The sequence below is a fragment of the Lygodium microphyllum genome, chromosome 2 (assembly GCF_053477565.2).
Source record: "Lygodium microphyllum isolate KBCC chromosome 2, Lygodium_microphyllum_v1.1.10, whole genome shotgun sequence".
NCBI lineage: Eukaryota > Viridiplantae > Streptophyta > Polypodiopsida > Schizaeales > Lygodiaceae > Lygodium > Lygodium microphyllum.
The window spans coordinates 124,945,641-124,960,903 of NC_141136.1; the positions used below are offsets into that span (position 1 = coordinate 124,945,641).

General features: G+C 42.5%; 1 protein-coding gene across 1 annotated transcript; it reads left to right on the forward strand.

Annotated features, from left to right (window-relative positions):
• Nucleotides 1-697: 697 nt before the first annotated feature.
• LOC148040278 (hydroxycinnamoyltransferase-like) lies at nucleotides 698-4,056 on the forward strand. The gene is made up of 2 exons (XM_087698086.1): nucleotides 698-1,662; nucleotides 2,341-4,056. Exons 1-2 carry the CDS (start codon nucleotides 1,228-1,230, stop codon nucleotides 3,292-3,294), a joined length of 1,389 nt encoding a protein of 462 aa, XP_087554212.1. The 5' UTR covers nucleotides 698-1,227; the 3' UTR covers nucleotides 3,295-4,056.
• The last annotated feature ends 11,207 nt before the right edge of the window (nucleotides 4,057-15,263 follow it).

Sequence of the window (15,263 nt, forward strand, 5' to 3'; positions counted from 1 at the left end):
ATATCAATCAAACCAACTTGGCTTGCTTATGAGATGCCAATTCTATGAAAATAAAGCTCTTATGTAGTCAATATATCCACATCACTATTTGTGTCCCTTTCATTAGTTTTTGTGAGAACTCTAGAGTCGTGCATCAACAAAAGAATGCATCACTCTTTGTATCACTATTTGTGTCCCTTTTGTTTCGTATTGTGAGAATTCTAGAAGCGTATTTTAACAACACAACTCATCTCTTTGTGCCACTTTCTTTGGTTTTGTGTCACTTGTAGAGTTGTGTAAAATTAAAGTAGAAAGAGGTGTGGTTCACAACACGTATATTAAGCTTGTTCTAAGCTTGATGTTAGTGGCCATTTTTGTTGGAAGTGGGTATTACTTAGCTTGCATCCAAATTATCAAGCCTCAAATTTGAAGGGTTCCCCAGCTTACCAATCGTAGGACTAGAAGATAGGAACGTGTATGCATATTAATCGTAGGACTAGAAGTTAGGAAAGAAAGACCTGTACGTTGTCAACATTACACGTTGTCAACATTAATGCCTTTTGAGTCTTGGCTTTGAAAAGAACGAAAACGCAAATAGACACATTAAATGGTGAGTGAATGTCATCATAGCCCACGAGATACGAATGAGAGGGTGGCAGCCACGACAATATATTGAGAGCAAGAGATCCGTCTGGACAGCAGATAAAAATTATAGCAACGCAACTTGCAGGTTGCAAGGCGACCGAGAGGGAGGGGGAGTGAGAGAGAGAGAAAGAGAGGGTGGGGGGACGGGAAGATTCTCACTAGGTATCAGTGCTCGACGTCGGACGATGCTCTCAACAGCATATGAAACTGTAGTGAGTGTAGCAGCATATGAAACTGTAGTGAGTGTAGCCTGTAGGACTTGGGAGAAGGCGTGACAGGCTGTATTAGCCTGCTACTCGGACGCACTGGGACTAGCGACGACAAGCTATAATTAGTATCCGACAATCGCCAAGGGCCCACCGCTTCGAACAATCGAGCACCTTTTCCTCTTATCGCATGTGCGCAGAAATCCAACGTTCGTGGGCAACAAAGGCTAGCTCGTTTTATTACGAGTTGCTCGTGTGCGCGGGCAATAGGAGAAGCGGCAGCAGCGACGTGGGTAATATATAGTCTGTTGCCTTGCACAGTAACAAAGCAGGAGCGAGTGGAAGCTACCATAAGTTAGTAATTAGGGTAAGCTGGGGTGACTAGAAATTGATTGGCATGGCGATGCATAAGGACGCTGCGCGAGTGCAGGCCGCAGTGTACTCGATGGTGAAGCCGGCCAAACCGACGCGGCCGCAGGTGTTGTACCTGAGCGGGATTGACCAGAATCTCAAGTACGCGCGACCAGGCAGGACAGTCCTGTTCTTTCCGGGGCCCGAGAGCGCGACCGAGGCCGCGGCCGCCATCAAGGCCGGCCTCGCCACCGCCCTTGTCGAGTTCTACCCCCTCGCAGGTCGCCTCGTCGACGACAACGGCCGCTTCGCCCTCGACTGCAACGACGCCGGCGTCGAGGTCGTCCAGGCCGAGTCCGACCTCCCCTTCGACGACTTCATCAAGGATCACTACCGCATGCGTCCCCTCTTCCGTCAGTTGGTCGGCCTCGATAGCCGTGATTACAGTGACCACATCGAAGACCCACTTGTCTCCATTCAGGTTAACCCGTCATTGCATCAATATACTCGTCTATCATAGCTGACATATAATATATATATATATATATATATGTATATATATATAGTTGGATCTGTTCCTCGTGCTGTACCTCATGTTGTATCGTTGCACTCTCTCCAGCTTCTCTATCATAAGATCTTTGTTCCTTTTGCATCGTCGATTCACTCCTTGTGTGTCCATTAATTCATTGCTGGACTATCCGTGCCTTAAAGCCACTCCTTGCACGTATCATCGTCCCTGTTGCATGTCGTTAAATTCCGGCTCAACCTGATTTTACCTTTTCCTTGTCCGTGTCATTGATTAGTTGCTGATGTTACTCTTGTGTCTCAGAGATGCTAGCAGCTCGCACCTAATTTATATCGTCGCACATGAAATGCGGAAGTCCATTCCATGTATCATTTTGCACCTGCTCACGTGATCCTGGTCTCGTCTTTCTTCTTATGTATCTTTCATTCCGGTATAGCTACACATGCATATATACGGTTGTCCATGACTCCATCGTCGCTACTGTCTCAGCTTGATTAAATGGTAGTCTTGCACATATAACTCGTTGTAATTGCTTTTGTCTTATACTTATCGCACATCATTGCTGCAGGCGCACGTAGCATATGAATTTGCACTGAGACATTCCTGACATTAAGCGTCTCTGATGTACTGCAGATCACATCCTTTGTCGGGGGCATCACTCTCGGCATAGCCATCAGCCACGTCGCGGCCGACGGCTACTCCTTCTGGCACTTCGTCCAGTCGCTGGCGCAGGTCTGCGCCAATCAGCCCATCTCGACGCATCCCTTCCACCACAGGACCCTCGTGAGGCCCGATACCTTCCTTCTCAACAAGGTGCCCACCGAGCAGAAGCTGTCGCAGGAGGATGTCGTGCTGTACAATGGCGACATGGACCCGTCGACAGCAGGCGAGGATGAGGAGAGGAAGATCACAGATATGATGTGCCTCCCGCCGGAGGACCTGCACCAGACGATTGTCCACTTCGACAAGGAAATGATAGAGAAGCTGCGGAAGGAGTGCGGGGCGGATCAGCAGGGTGGGTTCACCACCTTCGAGGCGCTGGGGGCGTATCTATGGCGGAGGATAACGCTGGCGCAGGCGTGGAACGAGAGGGTGAGGGTGGACTTCCGCATACCGGTGGACATAAGGGCTCGCATGGTGCCGGCTCTGACGCCGTCCTACTACGGTAATGCCGTCGTCGGATCGACGGTGGCAAGCACAGCAGGGGAGCTGACGAGAGAGAGGCTGGGCGAGACGGCCACCAAGATACGGGCCTGCGTGCGGAGCATGGACGACAGGTACATCAAGAAAGCTCTCATCGCGAGGGAAAACATGGACATGCGGAAGCTGCTGCAGGGGATCGTGATGCTGTCCAACATCAGGAACGGGAGCCGCTTCCCGGTGAAGGACTGTGACTTCGGGTGGGGGGCCCCCGCTGCCGTCCGGCCGCCATGGGAGTGGCGCGAGGGCGAGATTACGTGGTACCCTAACCTCTCTCGCCCTGGCAGCATCGACGTCTTCGTCGGCCTCAGCTCCTCCACCCATGCCCGCTTCTTCTCTCGCGACCTCGATCCTTCTGACCCCCTCCCCCCTCTCGTCTATACCTGATCACCTTCTCGGCTATAGCGTCAATACACCCTTCTCACCTGATCATCTTCTCGACTATGGGCTCAATGCACCCTTGTCACCTCTACCGTTGCCCCCACAGGGACTAACCTGGTCTCGTACACATCCCTTCCTATATCCATGCATACCCTTTATATGTCCTTCCTATTGACATTATTTCATACAATCCATAATTTGTCAACTCTATAAGTTGCCTGGACCAGGTTGGATCTGAATCATCCGATTCCATAGCCAGTCCCCTTAAAGCATTCTCCTCCTTGTTGTCGGTATCTACAGCTTTACTTTCCTTGCTATGGTTTGGTCTGAAAGTGAAAGCTTTTGTAAATACACTCTCACTCACACACACACACTTGTACCCTTCTCCATGCCTTACTCACATTCGCTTTTCTTCCTATAGTTTGTTCTATAAACTTTTTAAAACTAAATGGTAACTTAATCTAAGCATTTAACACTATGCTTTGATCTAAATTCTCACAATCTATATATTTCTTCTCCAAGCTTTGTAGCTCATATGCATACTTTTGATGAATATCTACATTGCTACTTATGTTTTATCTACCTTGATAGCTATCTACATCACTGCCTATGTTATATCCACCTTGCTAGCTAAGACTTGATACTCGCTAGTAGGTGCCTATAGATTAATAATTTTATCAACTTTCCTATCTATGGTTTCCTACTCCACCTAATTTTCTTTGGTTTGATTTCTAGTATCTACTATGGTTTACTCTGCCTTAATAACTTTGATCTGTGCCATGCATATTATCTCTTGCCTTTACTAGTACCTTACTTCTATCCATCTCATACTTGTTGTGTGTGTCGATTGAAAGGCTATTATCCATCTTAGTTACCAACTCCCCATGTAGGTCCAAAGTCACTACAAGAGAAAGGCCCTATAGACGCACACTGTACACGTGAAAAAGCGGGCGCGTTTATAAGCGCGTGTATCAGCGCGTCTATTTACGCTAGTATACAGAACGCGTCTATATATCCACGTTTATAAACGCACCTATAGATGCGAAAATAAACGCACATATTTTTCATTTCTCATAAATTCCCTAAATATGACCAAACCTCTTAACAGCTAGTATTTGTTTGAATACATTACCAACTTTACTTCTTTCGAGTATTACAAATATACATCCAATCATTCAAAGCTAATTATATATATGTGATTTCATACCCTATATACATCCAATCATGCCCTATACAAATGTGATTGGATAGGGCATGTATATACGACATAATTACCAAAGAAGTGATTGATACATGCACATGTTGCATCTATTGTGCACTTAACCTAGCCACGCCTAACTTATAGATCAAAGGTTGACTTATGTATGTGCAATAAAGAGAGAGAGAGAGAGAGAGAGAGAGAGAGAGAGAGAGAGAGAGAGGTAGGGAGGGAGGGAGGGAGGGAGGGACATAGAGAGAGAGAGAGAGAGAGAGAGAGAGAGAGAGGGGGGGGGGAGGTAGGGAGGGAGGGAGGGAGGGAGGGACATAGAGAGAGAGAGAGAGAGAGAGAGAGAGAGAGAGAGAGAGAGAGAGAGAGAGAAGTGATCGATACATGCACATGTTGCATCTGTTGTGCACTTAACCTAGCCATGCATAAACTTATAGATCAAAGGTTAGTTGGTGATTTAAGAGAGTATCCTAACTTTTTAGGGTAGTCCCTTGACTCTCATTAGTCTCAACAAATATGCAGCACAATCAATACAATCAAAGCAAAAGCAAGACATGCATGCCAATTCATAGTGTGAGTAGAATGATGCAAATAAATTGACTTGTGCATGTGCAATAGAGAGAGAGAGAGAAGTGATTGATACATGCACATGTCACATATGTTGTGCACTTAACCTAGCCATGGCTAAAACTTATAGATCAAAGGTTGACTTGTGCATGTGCAATATATATATATATATATATATATAGAGAGAGAGAGAGAGAGAACTAATCAATACACTCACATGTCTCATTTGTTGTGCACTTAACCTAGCCATGCATAAACTTATAGATCAAAGCTTAATCGGTGATTCAAGGGAGTACCCTCACTTTTTAGGGTAGTCCCTTGATTCTCATTATTCTCGAGGAATATATATCACAATCAATACAATCAAAGAAAAAGCAAGACATGCATGCCGATTCATCGCATGAGTAGATTGATGTAAATTAGTTGGCTTGTGCATGTGCAAGCTATTCCAATCATGTCAAGGTACACCACTACAACAGAAACGAGGTATAGACGCGCATGTTAGATGCGCAAAGTCGGGCGCGTCTATCAGAGCCTCTATAAGTGCGTGTAAACGTGCGTGTAAATAGACGCGAATTTTGCGTCTATATATCCGTGCAAATAGATGCTAATATAGACGCGCCAGCAGACGCACAATTATTTAACCACCTAAAATTAGCAATTCACGTAATTAAAAAACCAAAGTTAATAATTATTTAATCACCTGAAATTGATTCTTGAGCATGCACATGTGCGCATGATAAAAACCATAGAATTAAGAATACACATTGAATCATTGAATTAAAAAAATAGAGTTAATAATTACTTTTTCATTAGTTCCTCCAGTTGACAAGCCTGATATAAGTAATTAGCGGCAAGCAATAGAAACCTTACAATTAGTAGCAAGCATTGCAATATGTATCTTGAAATTTCTCTACGTACTTGAAGATGATAAAATATACTTCCTTTTTATTATGGAAAATTCAATTTAGCTTTAAACTTGACTATTGATTCTTGAGTATGCAGAATTAGGAATACACATTGAATCAATAAGCAAATTAAGTATGTTACAGTGAATGATCCATCTCATCTTCAATGAGATCAGCCCTTGCTAAACTATCTACTTCTAGGTCTATGTTACCAAGAGGTAATGAAACAAATAAGTCTATCCCACTATCAGATGTGTTGCTATATTGCTCAATAACTTCATCAATATCATCAACAATCACATTATTGTCTTCTTCTGCGTTTCCTTGAACATCCTCGCGAGGTTCATCTTGTACTATATCACGCATATCATCCATTATGGTGTCATCATGCACATCATCATTAATTGTTGGATTGTCATCTGCTATCTCCATGTCGGTAATATTACCATATATTGCTTTTGAACGATTAGATATAGGGATGACATACCACCATTACCATTGGATGATACACAACCTGTATTTGAAAAATAAAAGCAAAAAACTTAAGTACTTATTATATTGTGTATATGTATCACATATATACATATAAAAAATTTAGCCTTTGCATATATACCTGCTCGCATTGTTGAGGTAGTACTAATGTGTCATTCTTGTTTTGGTGAAATTTTGTAGAGTCAATGATTACAAAACCACTTGGATGACGTCTGATTGTGCAATGCTCACCATTTGTTACCACTTCTTTTAACCACTTCACATCCAGTACATATATAAAGAATCGTCTGAAGTCAAGCTTCAGAATATCTTGGATCAAGCCACAATAACCTTCCATGGTACCATTGGCAGCCTCGAAGTGAGCAAGGACACCACAATCTTGGGTATTTCTCTTTTCATCGATACGTTGAGTTCGACGATGTTTACCCTCACATCAAAGTGCATTGAATAATGTGCACTAGTAGTAAAAGATAAAAGATCAAACATGTCAAATATTTATATAAAATATAACTTATAGAAACAAATTAATTGATAGTATGTCTCACCTTTGATAAGCAACCTCGTGCGTATTCCCACTCTTCTTGAGATATATTAATTTCCTCCTCTTTTTTCATTGTCTCCATTTCCTCATGTAACCAATCTATACCAGTATGATGTGGGAGTGCATTTAGATGATCTGGAAATGAGACATTACGTCCATATCTAGTGCAAAATTCTTGTCTTTCGCTTTTTCTTCTTGCCCTTGCTTCATTATATAGTGTCACCCATTTTCTCATTACATCACTATTGAGCACACAAAAACTATTTAACTTACGAAGTTCTTCTTTTGTTAGCACTTAAATCATTCCTTTTCCTTGAGGTACTATAGAGGTCATGCTCAAGTCTTCATCATCTTTCCATAGTCGTGGTTGAGAGGGATTCACTTTAGCAAGATATTCAGAGATATAAACAAGGGATGATTACACTAACCAACCCTCAGCCATGCTTCCCTCAGGCCGTGCTTTTTGCCTCATAAAATCTTTCAAGGTTTTCATGAAGCGCTCGAGAAAAAACATCCACCTTACATGAACTGCCCCACAAAGTGCGATCTCATCAATCAAATGTATGAGTAAATGTAATTGAGTAGTCAAAATGGGTCGAGGAAAAATTTCCTCCACCAAACAAACCACCTCAACAGATAATACTCGAGCATCTTGCAATGTGTTTGGATCAATTTCCTTCGAGCTCACATATCTGTCAAGATGTATTTGAGAATTGTTTATTTTTGTGTAGAAATTCAAAGATATATAATGAAAAAATACAATGTATACACACCTCACAAGCTCTCCCATCTTGTAAATGATATCACGTACATCTTTGGAGGCACAATGGGATATGCTAGTAGGAAGTACGAACTGAATGTAAACAATATTCATAGATCAAATGATTAGTTGAGGAAAAAGTCATCATACCCGAAAGTTTACACATAGTTACTCCACTAATTACTATATTCATGGTTAGAGATACCCTTACTTGAATCATTTTGTGCCAATCGTGGGACTTCAAACCAGATAGTTGCTCCATACCTCTTTTCTTTTTCTTTATGAAGGCTCCCTTGAGACATCTCATACATCCTGTGGGTATTCGAAAGCTATATATTTGTTCCTTCACTATTTTTTCCTCGTTCTTTGACAACATCCAAGGTGCATGGGGTAGCTCAATCTTTCCTCTGGGTCCAATACGTGGCCAGGCTCTTCTCATGCGACCAATGTTACGTAAATCCTCCCTTACATTAACTGAATCACGAGCCCTTATCAAGTGATCCCATAATGTAGATACAACATTTTTGAATAGGTGCATGGGGTCCAACAGGTGATTGATCTTGAGTTCAGTCCAGTACGGAAGACGAAAAAATATAGAGAACCTAACAAACAAACAATATATTATGTAAATAATTCATCATGCTAAATACTTTAAAGTCAATTGAGAGAAATGCACTTCTTACTGACTCATGCCGAGTGGAGGGTGGCTGTCAGCATTAATCCATCTCTCCTTCCAATCTCGAATGGTTAGAGATTGTGGAGTCATTCCATTAGTAGGGAGAACATATTTGGGATGGTCAATAGGAAGAAATCGATGATGATTGTCATAGATAACCTTCTTTAGGGACCACAAATAGGACATGCATGATATCCTGACCTGGTTAAACCTGAAAAAACAAGTGAATTAATAAAATGCAATTGATTCAAGTCTTGAATTTCAAATATAGAGTTATATACATGTACCTGAACACTCTCCGTATCTTAGAAAGTCGTGCATGGTCCACAACAACATGGCCTTCAATGTGAAATCTCTAGAGGATGCAGATGCACTTGTATCTTGCACCTCAATACCTTCCCATAACATTTCTAACTCTTCAATCAAAGGCTCTAAGTAAATGTCCATGTTTTTTACCTTGTGCTTTTCAGGAATCAGAAGGGACAACATCACATGTCCCTTTTTAATTGCCATGGATGGAGGAATATTATAGTTCACCAATACCACTGGCCATACACTATATGATGTGCTTTTGATGCCGAATGGATTGATTCCATCCATACCTAAACCAAATCTCAAATTTATTGGCTCTTCTTTGAAAACGGGCCAGAAATTATCTATATGTGGCCATGCGGGTGTGTCTGCAGGGATACTCCATTTTCCATCACTTGAATGATGACTAGCATGCCATGACATGATCTTTCCAATAGACTTACACTTGAACATAAGTTTTATACGTGGAACAATCGAAAAATGTCGCAAAACCTTACGAGGCACATCCATTGACTTCATCTCCACTTCGTATCTTGATTCACCACAAACAGGACACTCTCGTACGAACTCATGAATCCCACGAAATAAGACACAATCATTGACACATGCATGGATCTTGACATAATCGAGGCCTCCCAGAGATGTCAATGTCTTACTTGCTCTCTCTTAGTTGGCAATTTGTTTCCTTTTGGAAGCATTTGTGATAATAACCTACATATATGTTTAAAAGTGAGTTAAAAAACCACCAACATATATTTCTGTCTGATTTCAAAATAGAATTAACAATTAATATTATGTTTCATATATAAGCCAAACAGAATTGATACCTACTTCAATAACGCATCCAAACTGACATTACTCCATCCATAAATTGTTTGCAAGTTAAGTATCTCGAGGGACGCACGAAGAACAGAGTACGTACAACCTTCATACAACGGAGTAGATGATGCTACATATAGTGGATCATCTGGCTTCGTAGAGGGACCTTCTCCCTAAACCGGTTCCGAAAATAGATGGTGTACCATGTTGTCCAAAATCTCATCCTCTACGACTTAATGGGGCATTTCATGAGGGCTACTATCATGGTCATAAATCTCTACTCTTCTTGAAGACTCTGCCTCCTCGCGTCGACGTTTTGTAGCCTTTCGACGCCCGGGAGGGAGCATCTGAGGATGTGGCACCGCATCCTGCTCAACCACAAAAGGGAGTTTCACGTACGTTGATATATAATTCCCGTAACATAGACATGCAATCTTAGTGGTAAAAAAAACAATGAATACCGGTGATTTTTCTCGGTGCCATTCTCCATACAAGCTGAGGTGTGACATTGCAATTCGACGTGCTCGAAAAATATACCCTCGACAACGATCACACATGCATTTAATTTTTCTTTGTAGCCATGCATCTCGATTATGAAGACGCAATGTTTCATCCTCACTTGAGGATGTGCTCATTGACTCACCAACTTGCACCGCACTAGGTGATGATGACGTCGACATGATTAAACCTAATTCATGACAACATCAAATTAATATTTATTATTCATATGTTTACATAAGATCTTAATTTTAAATACACAAAAATCATCATAAATACATTAAAACTCATGATAAGAATTCACTATCAAAACTTATCTTAAAAACAAAAATTTATGATAAATCAAATGCGTGTCTATATCCACGTTTAACTACACGTCTATATTCGTGTCTATCTGAACAATAGACGCACATATACATGTGAAAATAGACGCACACGTCAAAATTCAAACCATACTTAAATCATTTCTTTTCAAACTGTGCCTTTCCTTTCCTGCGTTTTTTGCGGTTCTGAAGCTTGAGTTTAGCCGACATGCAGTCTCTTAATGCCTCACCTAGTCTCTTCATGCCTCACCTCCTCATGACTCACCTCTTCTTTCATTTCAAACACACAAGAAGGGAAAAAGGAAAGCCAAGCACTACAACAAAAAGGCCTCATAGATGCACATTTAGACGCAATTTTTGAATACAGAGAAAAACTTACGGGCGCGTCTATCTGCCCGTCTATTTGCGCTTCTATCATTTCGCGTCTATAATCGCATGTATCAACGAATTTACACGCACAAATAGACGCGCAATAGACGCACATATACACGCGCATATAGACACGCTGGTAGACGCGCTTTTACAAGCACTGATAGACGCGAACGAAAAACAAAAAATGTTCTTTAAAAAAAAGATATTTAATTTCTTTTTTTAATTTGAATTATGAAGCGCATGTACTCTGCATTATAGACACGCGAATAAACGCGAATTATCTGCAATTTAGATGCGCTGATAGACGCGCAAAACAGAACTGGAAAAAAAAAAACCAAAGAGCATGTGCTCTCTGGTTTTTTTTCCCCCTCTCATACATTAGATTGTGTATTTGGGAAAAAGACAATGTATCTTACGGGCACGAGAATTGAAAATAAAAGTCCATGTATTCATTATATATCAAAGCATTTACAAGGGAAGTTTAAGTGCTTGCGACCTAAAGTGTGGCCGTAAGTAGTAGGCTCAAAGAGATATCATACATATACAAGAAAAGAAGGCCTCATGAGAAGGTATGGTGCTCCTCTATGAATATGAAGAGGAAACATCCTCGCTAGTACCACCATGGCTACTAGCGTCGCTATCCCCCTCCTCGCTATGCTCCACATCTTGGTTCGCCTACACACACAAAAGATCAGGGTTTCTTACATTGACAAGGTGGAGAAAAAGTTATAATTAGTTATACTTTTAATAGGAAAGTAAGAAAAACATACCTGCTCTGGCTGTCGAATCCTCATGGCCCGGTTGTATTGGTCCTCAGTGATGAGACCCTCCTCATAAAAGTGAAGCCATGTCGCTGCGCGGTTATGGCCTCGATGGTAACCTACCTCTCTAGGGGTAGGTGTCCTACCAACGATGGTAGTCTGCAAAAACATTTAGAGATATACAAACAATTAGACGTCACAATATATTAGACTAAAATATATAAAGAATTGAAAGAAATATAAATTTAAAAAAACTAGAGATCAAAATATACTTACAAACTCTGCCTCCCACAACTCTCTGCCGCCCGATCCGTAATGCGATGATCCCATGGTTTCCATTTGGATCCGTCGTGCCTCTGCGTGCTGGCGACTCTTCGCTTTCTCAGCTGCTTTCTTCTTGGCTTTCTTCCACTCTATGCGGTGGCACATAGGTGGTTGGCTGTAGCCTCCACGCCCCTCCTCCAGCCTCCGCAGTGAGTCCCTGGCCCGTGTCATGAGGTGGAATCTTTTGTTGTGAAGCATATCCCTCAATTTTGTACGTCCCCAATCATCCGAGAATCGCTGACCCTCAGGATTTGGGTACCTCCTATGGACTGCCCTTAACACCTCCTGCCACAAGCCACTTTTCTGATTTTTGAAGGCAATGAAACAATCTTTATACGTCGCATGCACAACGCTCCTCATGTACGCCATTACATCCCTTCCCTCATCATCATGAAAGATGCCACCAGCATCTGTAACTCTATAGTAATGGCGTACAACCTTCTCTACATGATCTACTGGTGAGGGTGATGGCTCGCCACCTCCTAGGCAACCCCCACACAAACCTCGTCCTCCCCCTCGACTCTCCCTCCTCCCTCTCTGTCGACTTCCCTCTGCCTCGCTGGACGCACGAGCTTCTGCAGATGCTTGTGCTTCAACCGATACACGTGGAGCACGTGGAGTACCTGCATATGGAGTACCTGCATAGGGAGTACCTGTATGTGGAGTACCTGCATGTGGAGTCTGGGAAATAGTGCCAGACAACGACGCCAGAGGCGTTCCAGACATGACACTGAACACCTCATCCGCGGTGGGAGAGCGGCCAAGGTGTTTGGTCATCTCTCCCATGAAGTCTTCCTTACTAGGAAAACCTCCAAAAAATGCATTGACCCCCCTGCCAAAGGAGGCCAATGTATCATTCATGCGATCCACATCTGGGTCATTGCTAGATGAACCAGGATACGACATTTGCAAAAAAAACACAGAAAAAAGACAAATTTATTTGTATACAAAAAATCATATATTACCTACATTTTCAAAGAGCTTTCTTTAGACATTGAGCATAACACTTAAGTGCTAATGCTTCTTTTAAACAAGAAAACTGATAAAAAAAAACATGGGATTGGTCACATTCATCATTGCAAAAATATATTATTTAATATTAGAACTGGGAGACCTGGCACGTGTATCCCCGCGTCTATCTGCGCATCTAACATGCAGCACAGACGCGCTGCCAGACGCTGTCGTATTGCTGCGCATTCGAGGTGTGAAAAACCACCCAAAAGTTGTGTGTGTGATTTGATACTTTGTACATACTTAGTTGTTATGTTTGCTCTTTCATTCTATGCTGAAGACGGAGAAGAATAGGGAGTTTTTGATAGATTAGTAACTCGAGATGCAATCTCATGGGCTACACTTATTTCAAGATATGCCGATTATGGGTTTTGTGAGGAAGTACTAAACTATTTCCAAGAGATGCAAATCGAAGTACATTGGTGGATAAATATGCCAAATGTGGGAGCTTGCTTGATGTTCAACACATGTTTGACTGCATGCCACAACGTAATGAGTATTTTTGGAGTTCCCTTATCCTTGGCTATTTTGGAGTTCCCTTATCCTTGGCTATGTTGACAAGGGAATTCAACTATTTGAGTCCATGACTGGGGTATATGGCACTATTCCTACCGTGAAGCACTATGTTGCTATGGTGGACTTACTAGGATTTTGGCTTGACAAGTTGCAGCTCTGATCTAAACTTTTAGACTCAAGATCTTGGCCAGCTGTGGTTTACTCAGCAGGCTCTCTCCCAGATGCGAGGTGTGGTGCAACAAGGATTGGCAGTGTTTGAAAGTGAGAATCACATGTTCACAAATGTTTGTAGGCAGTGCTGCTCTTCTCGTGGCAACAACATTAAGCCTACTCCTTTTCATTTGTGTGCAAAACACCACATGCAGAGTATTGTAACAAAAACTGTTGCTGGTTAATACTCTTTATATAGAGTATGTTAAAAACAAAGGCCGCCTTTTTAGGATTGATTATGGCGAAAGGTACCCAAAATGATTGGGGGAATCCGGACTGGGGGAAAAAAACGTGGAGTTTGAGCGTTTGAACCGTTGGAACTGAGGAGGGACAGGCCTGTCGCGGAACCTGTCGAGCAAGACTGGGACGCAGATGATTTGGAAGTACTGCGTTTCAAGCGCTGAGAAAAAGAGAAAGACCTTTGGGGAGGAAAGCTAATTTGGGGAGGAGCGGAAGAAAAAAAAACAGGGGAGAATCGACTAAGGGGGGAAGGAACGAAAGGAGTAGAAGGGGGGGAACCTCGCACGCAGAAAAGGAGGAGAAGCCATGTCAAACATGGAAGTCAGTGGTAATGAACCTGGCAGCTTTCGTCTCTCCGACACGAGAAGAGGACAGACTAAAGACACGGCATTTCGGAAGTCGAAGAGGAGGTCGAAGTGATGAGTCCGCGATGAATGTGATGAGGAGAGCTGAAGTCGACGACAGTGCGAAAGACAAAGTCGACCACAGCAGCAGAAGAGAGGACGAAGCGACGAAGCAGAAGACAACGAAACTGACATCGACAACAAGGGGACGGCAGGGGAACACAGCACATTCCAATTCGTCAAGTAATCGTTGAGCGTGAAAGGTGCCTCAACTGGTGCAGATGAGATCAAGTTGCAGAGGACGATCGATGTGCCCGTGTTATCATACACTACGGCAGTCGTAAGCAACAGTAGAAGCTCTTGCTTAGTCAAAGCTGCTACGTTTCACATCGAAGGACGACATTGCTGTGAAGGAGAAGCCGACGGAAAATGGGTGACAATGAAGACTGAAGGTGGCAGACGAAATTGCAGTGTCGGAAGCCGTACTGAAGGAGCTACATCAAAATCAGATCGCCTTACAGAGTGAAGATAATAACTGAGACAAGAATTGCGAATTTCATCGCTGTCCAGGGTGGTTGCAATTGGGTTTGAAAGCTCCAATATCTACAGGACTTCATTGGCATCAGCCCAGCTTTACCTATTACTGAGTTCTTTGGTGAAAAGGAACAAATGAGGTTTCCATTGGTAGTGGACTAAAGAGCAATGATGCTGAGTTGACAGGCTGCTATAGCTGATTAACAAGAGTGACTTACTGAACTAAGATCGGGATTGACAACCAAATGTTAAATGATGCAGGTTAAGCAGGAGAAGAAGTCCAGTAACAAGTGGAGCTGCAGCCTGTGTAACGAGAAACAGTTGGTCCGCAAGGTTGTCCAGGCTGCCAGATTTTATACTAAGAATAGGGTTTTGATTCTCTGGGAGTAATCACTGCTGCACATACAGAATTGAGAGCATTCATAAATCATGCAATAACGATTGTGGAATTTCCTCCCGTGCGCCATAGCATCTAGAAATCGGACTGTACACAGAGAATTCAGAGCATACAGAAAATCATTCATAAAAGCCATGCAACCTCCAGCCATCAATAATGCATG

Coding starts and splice junctions, on each gene's coding strand:
- LOC148040278 (XM_087698086.1), top strand. CDS start 1,228: ATGGCGATGCATAAGGACGCTGCGCGAGTGCAGGCCGCAGTGTACTCG. Junction 1,663..2,340: donor ACCCACTTGTCTCCATTCAG/GTTAACCCGTCA, acceptor GATGTACTGCAG/ATCACATCCTTTGTCGGGGG.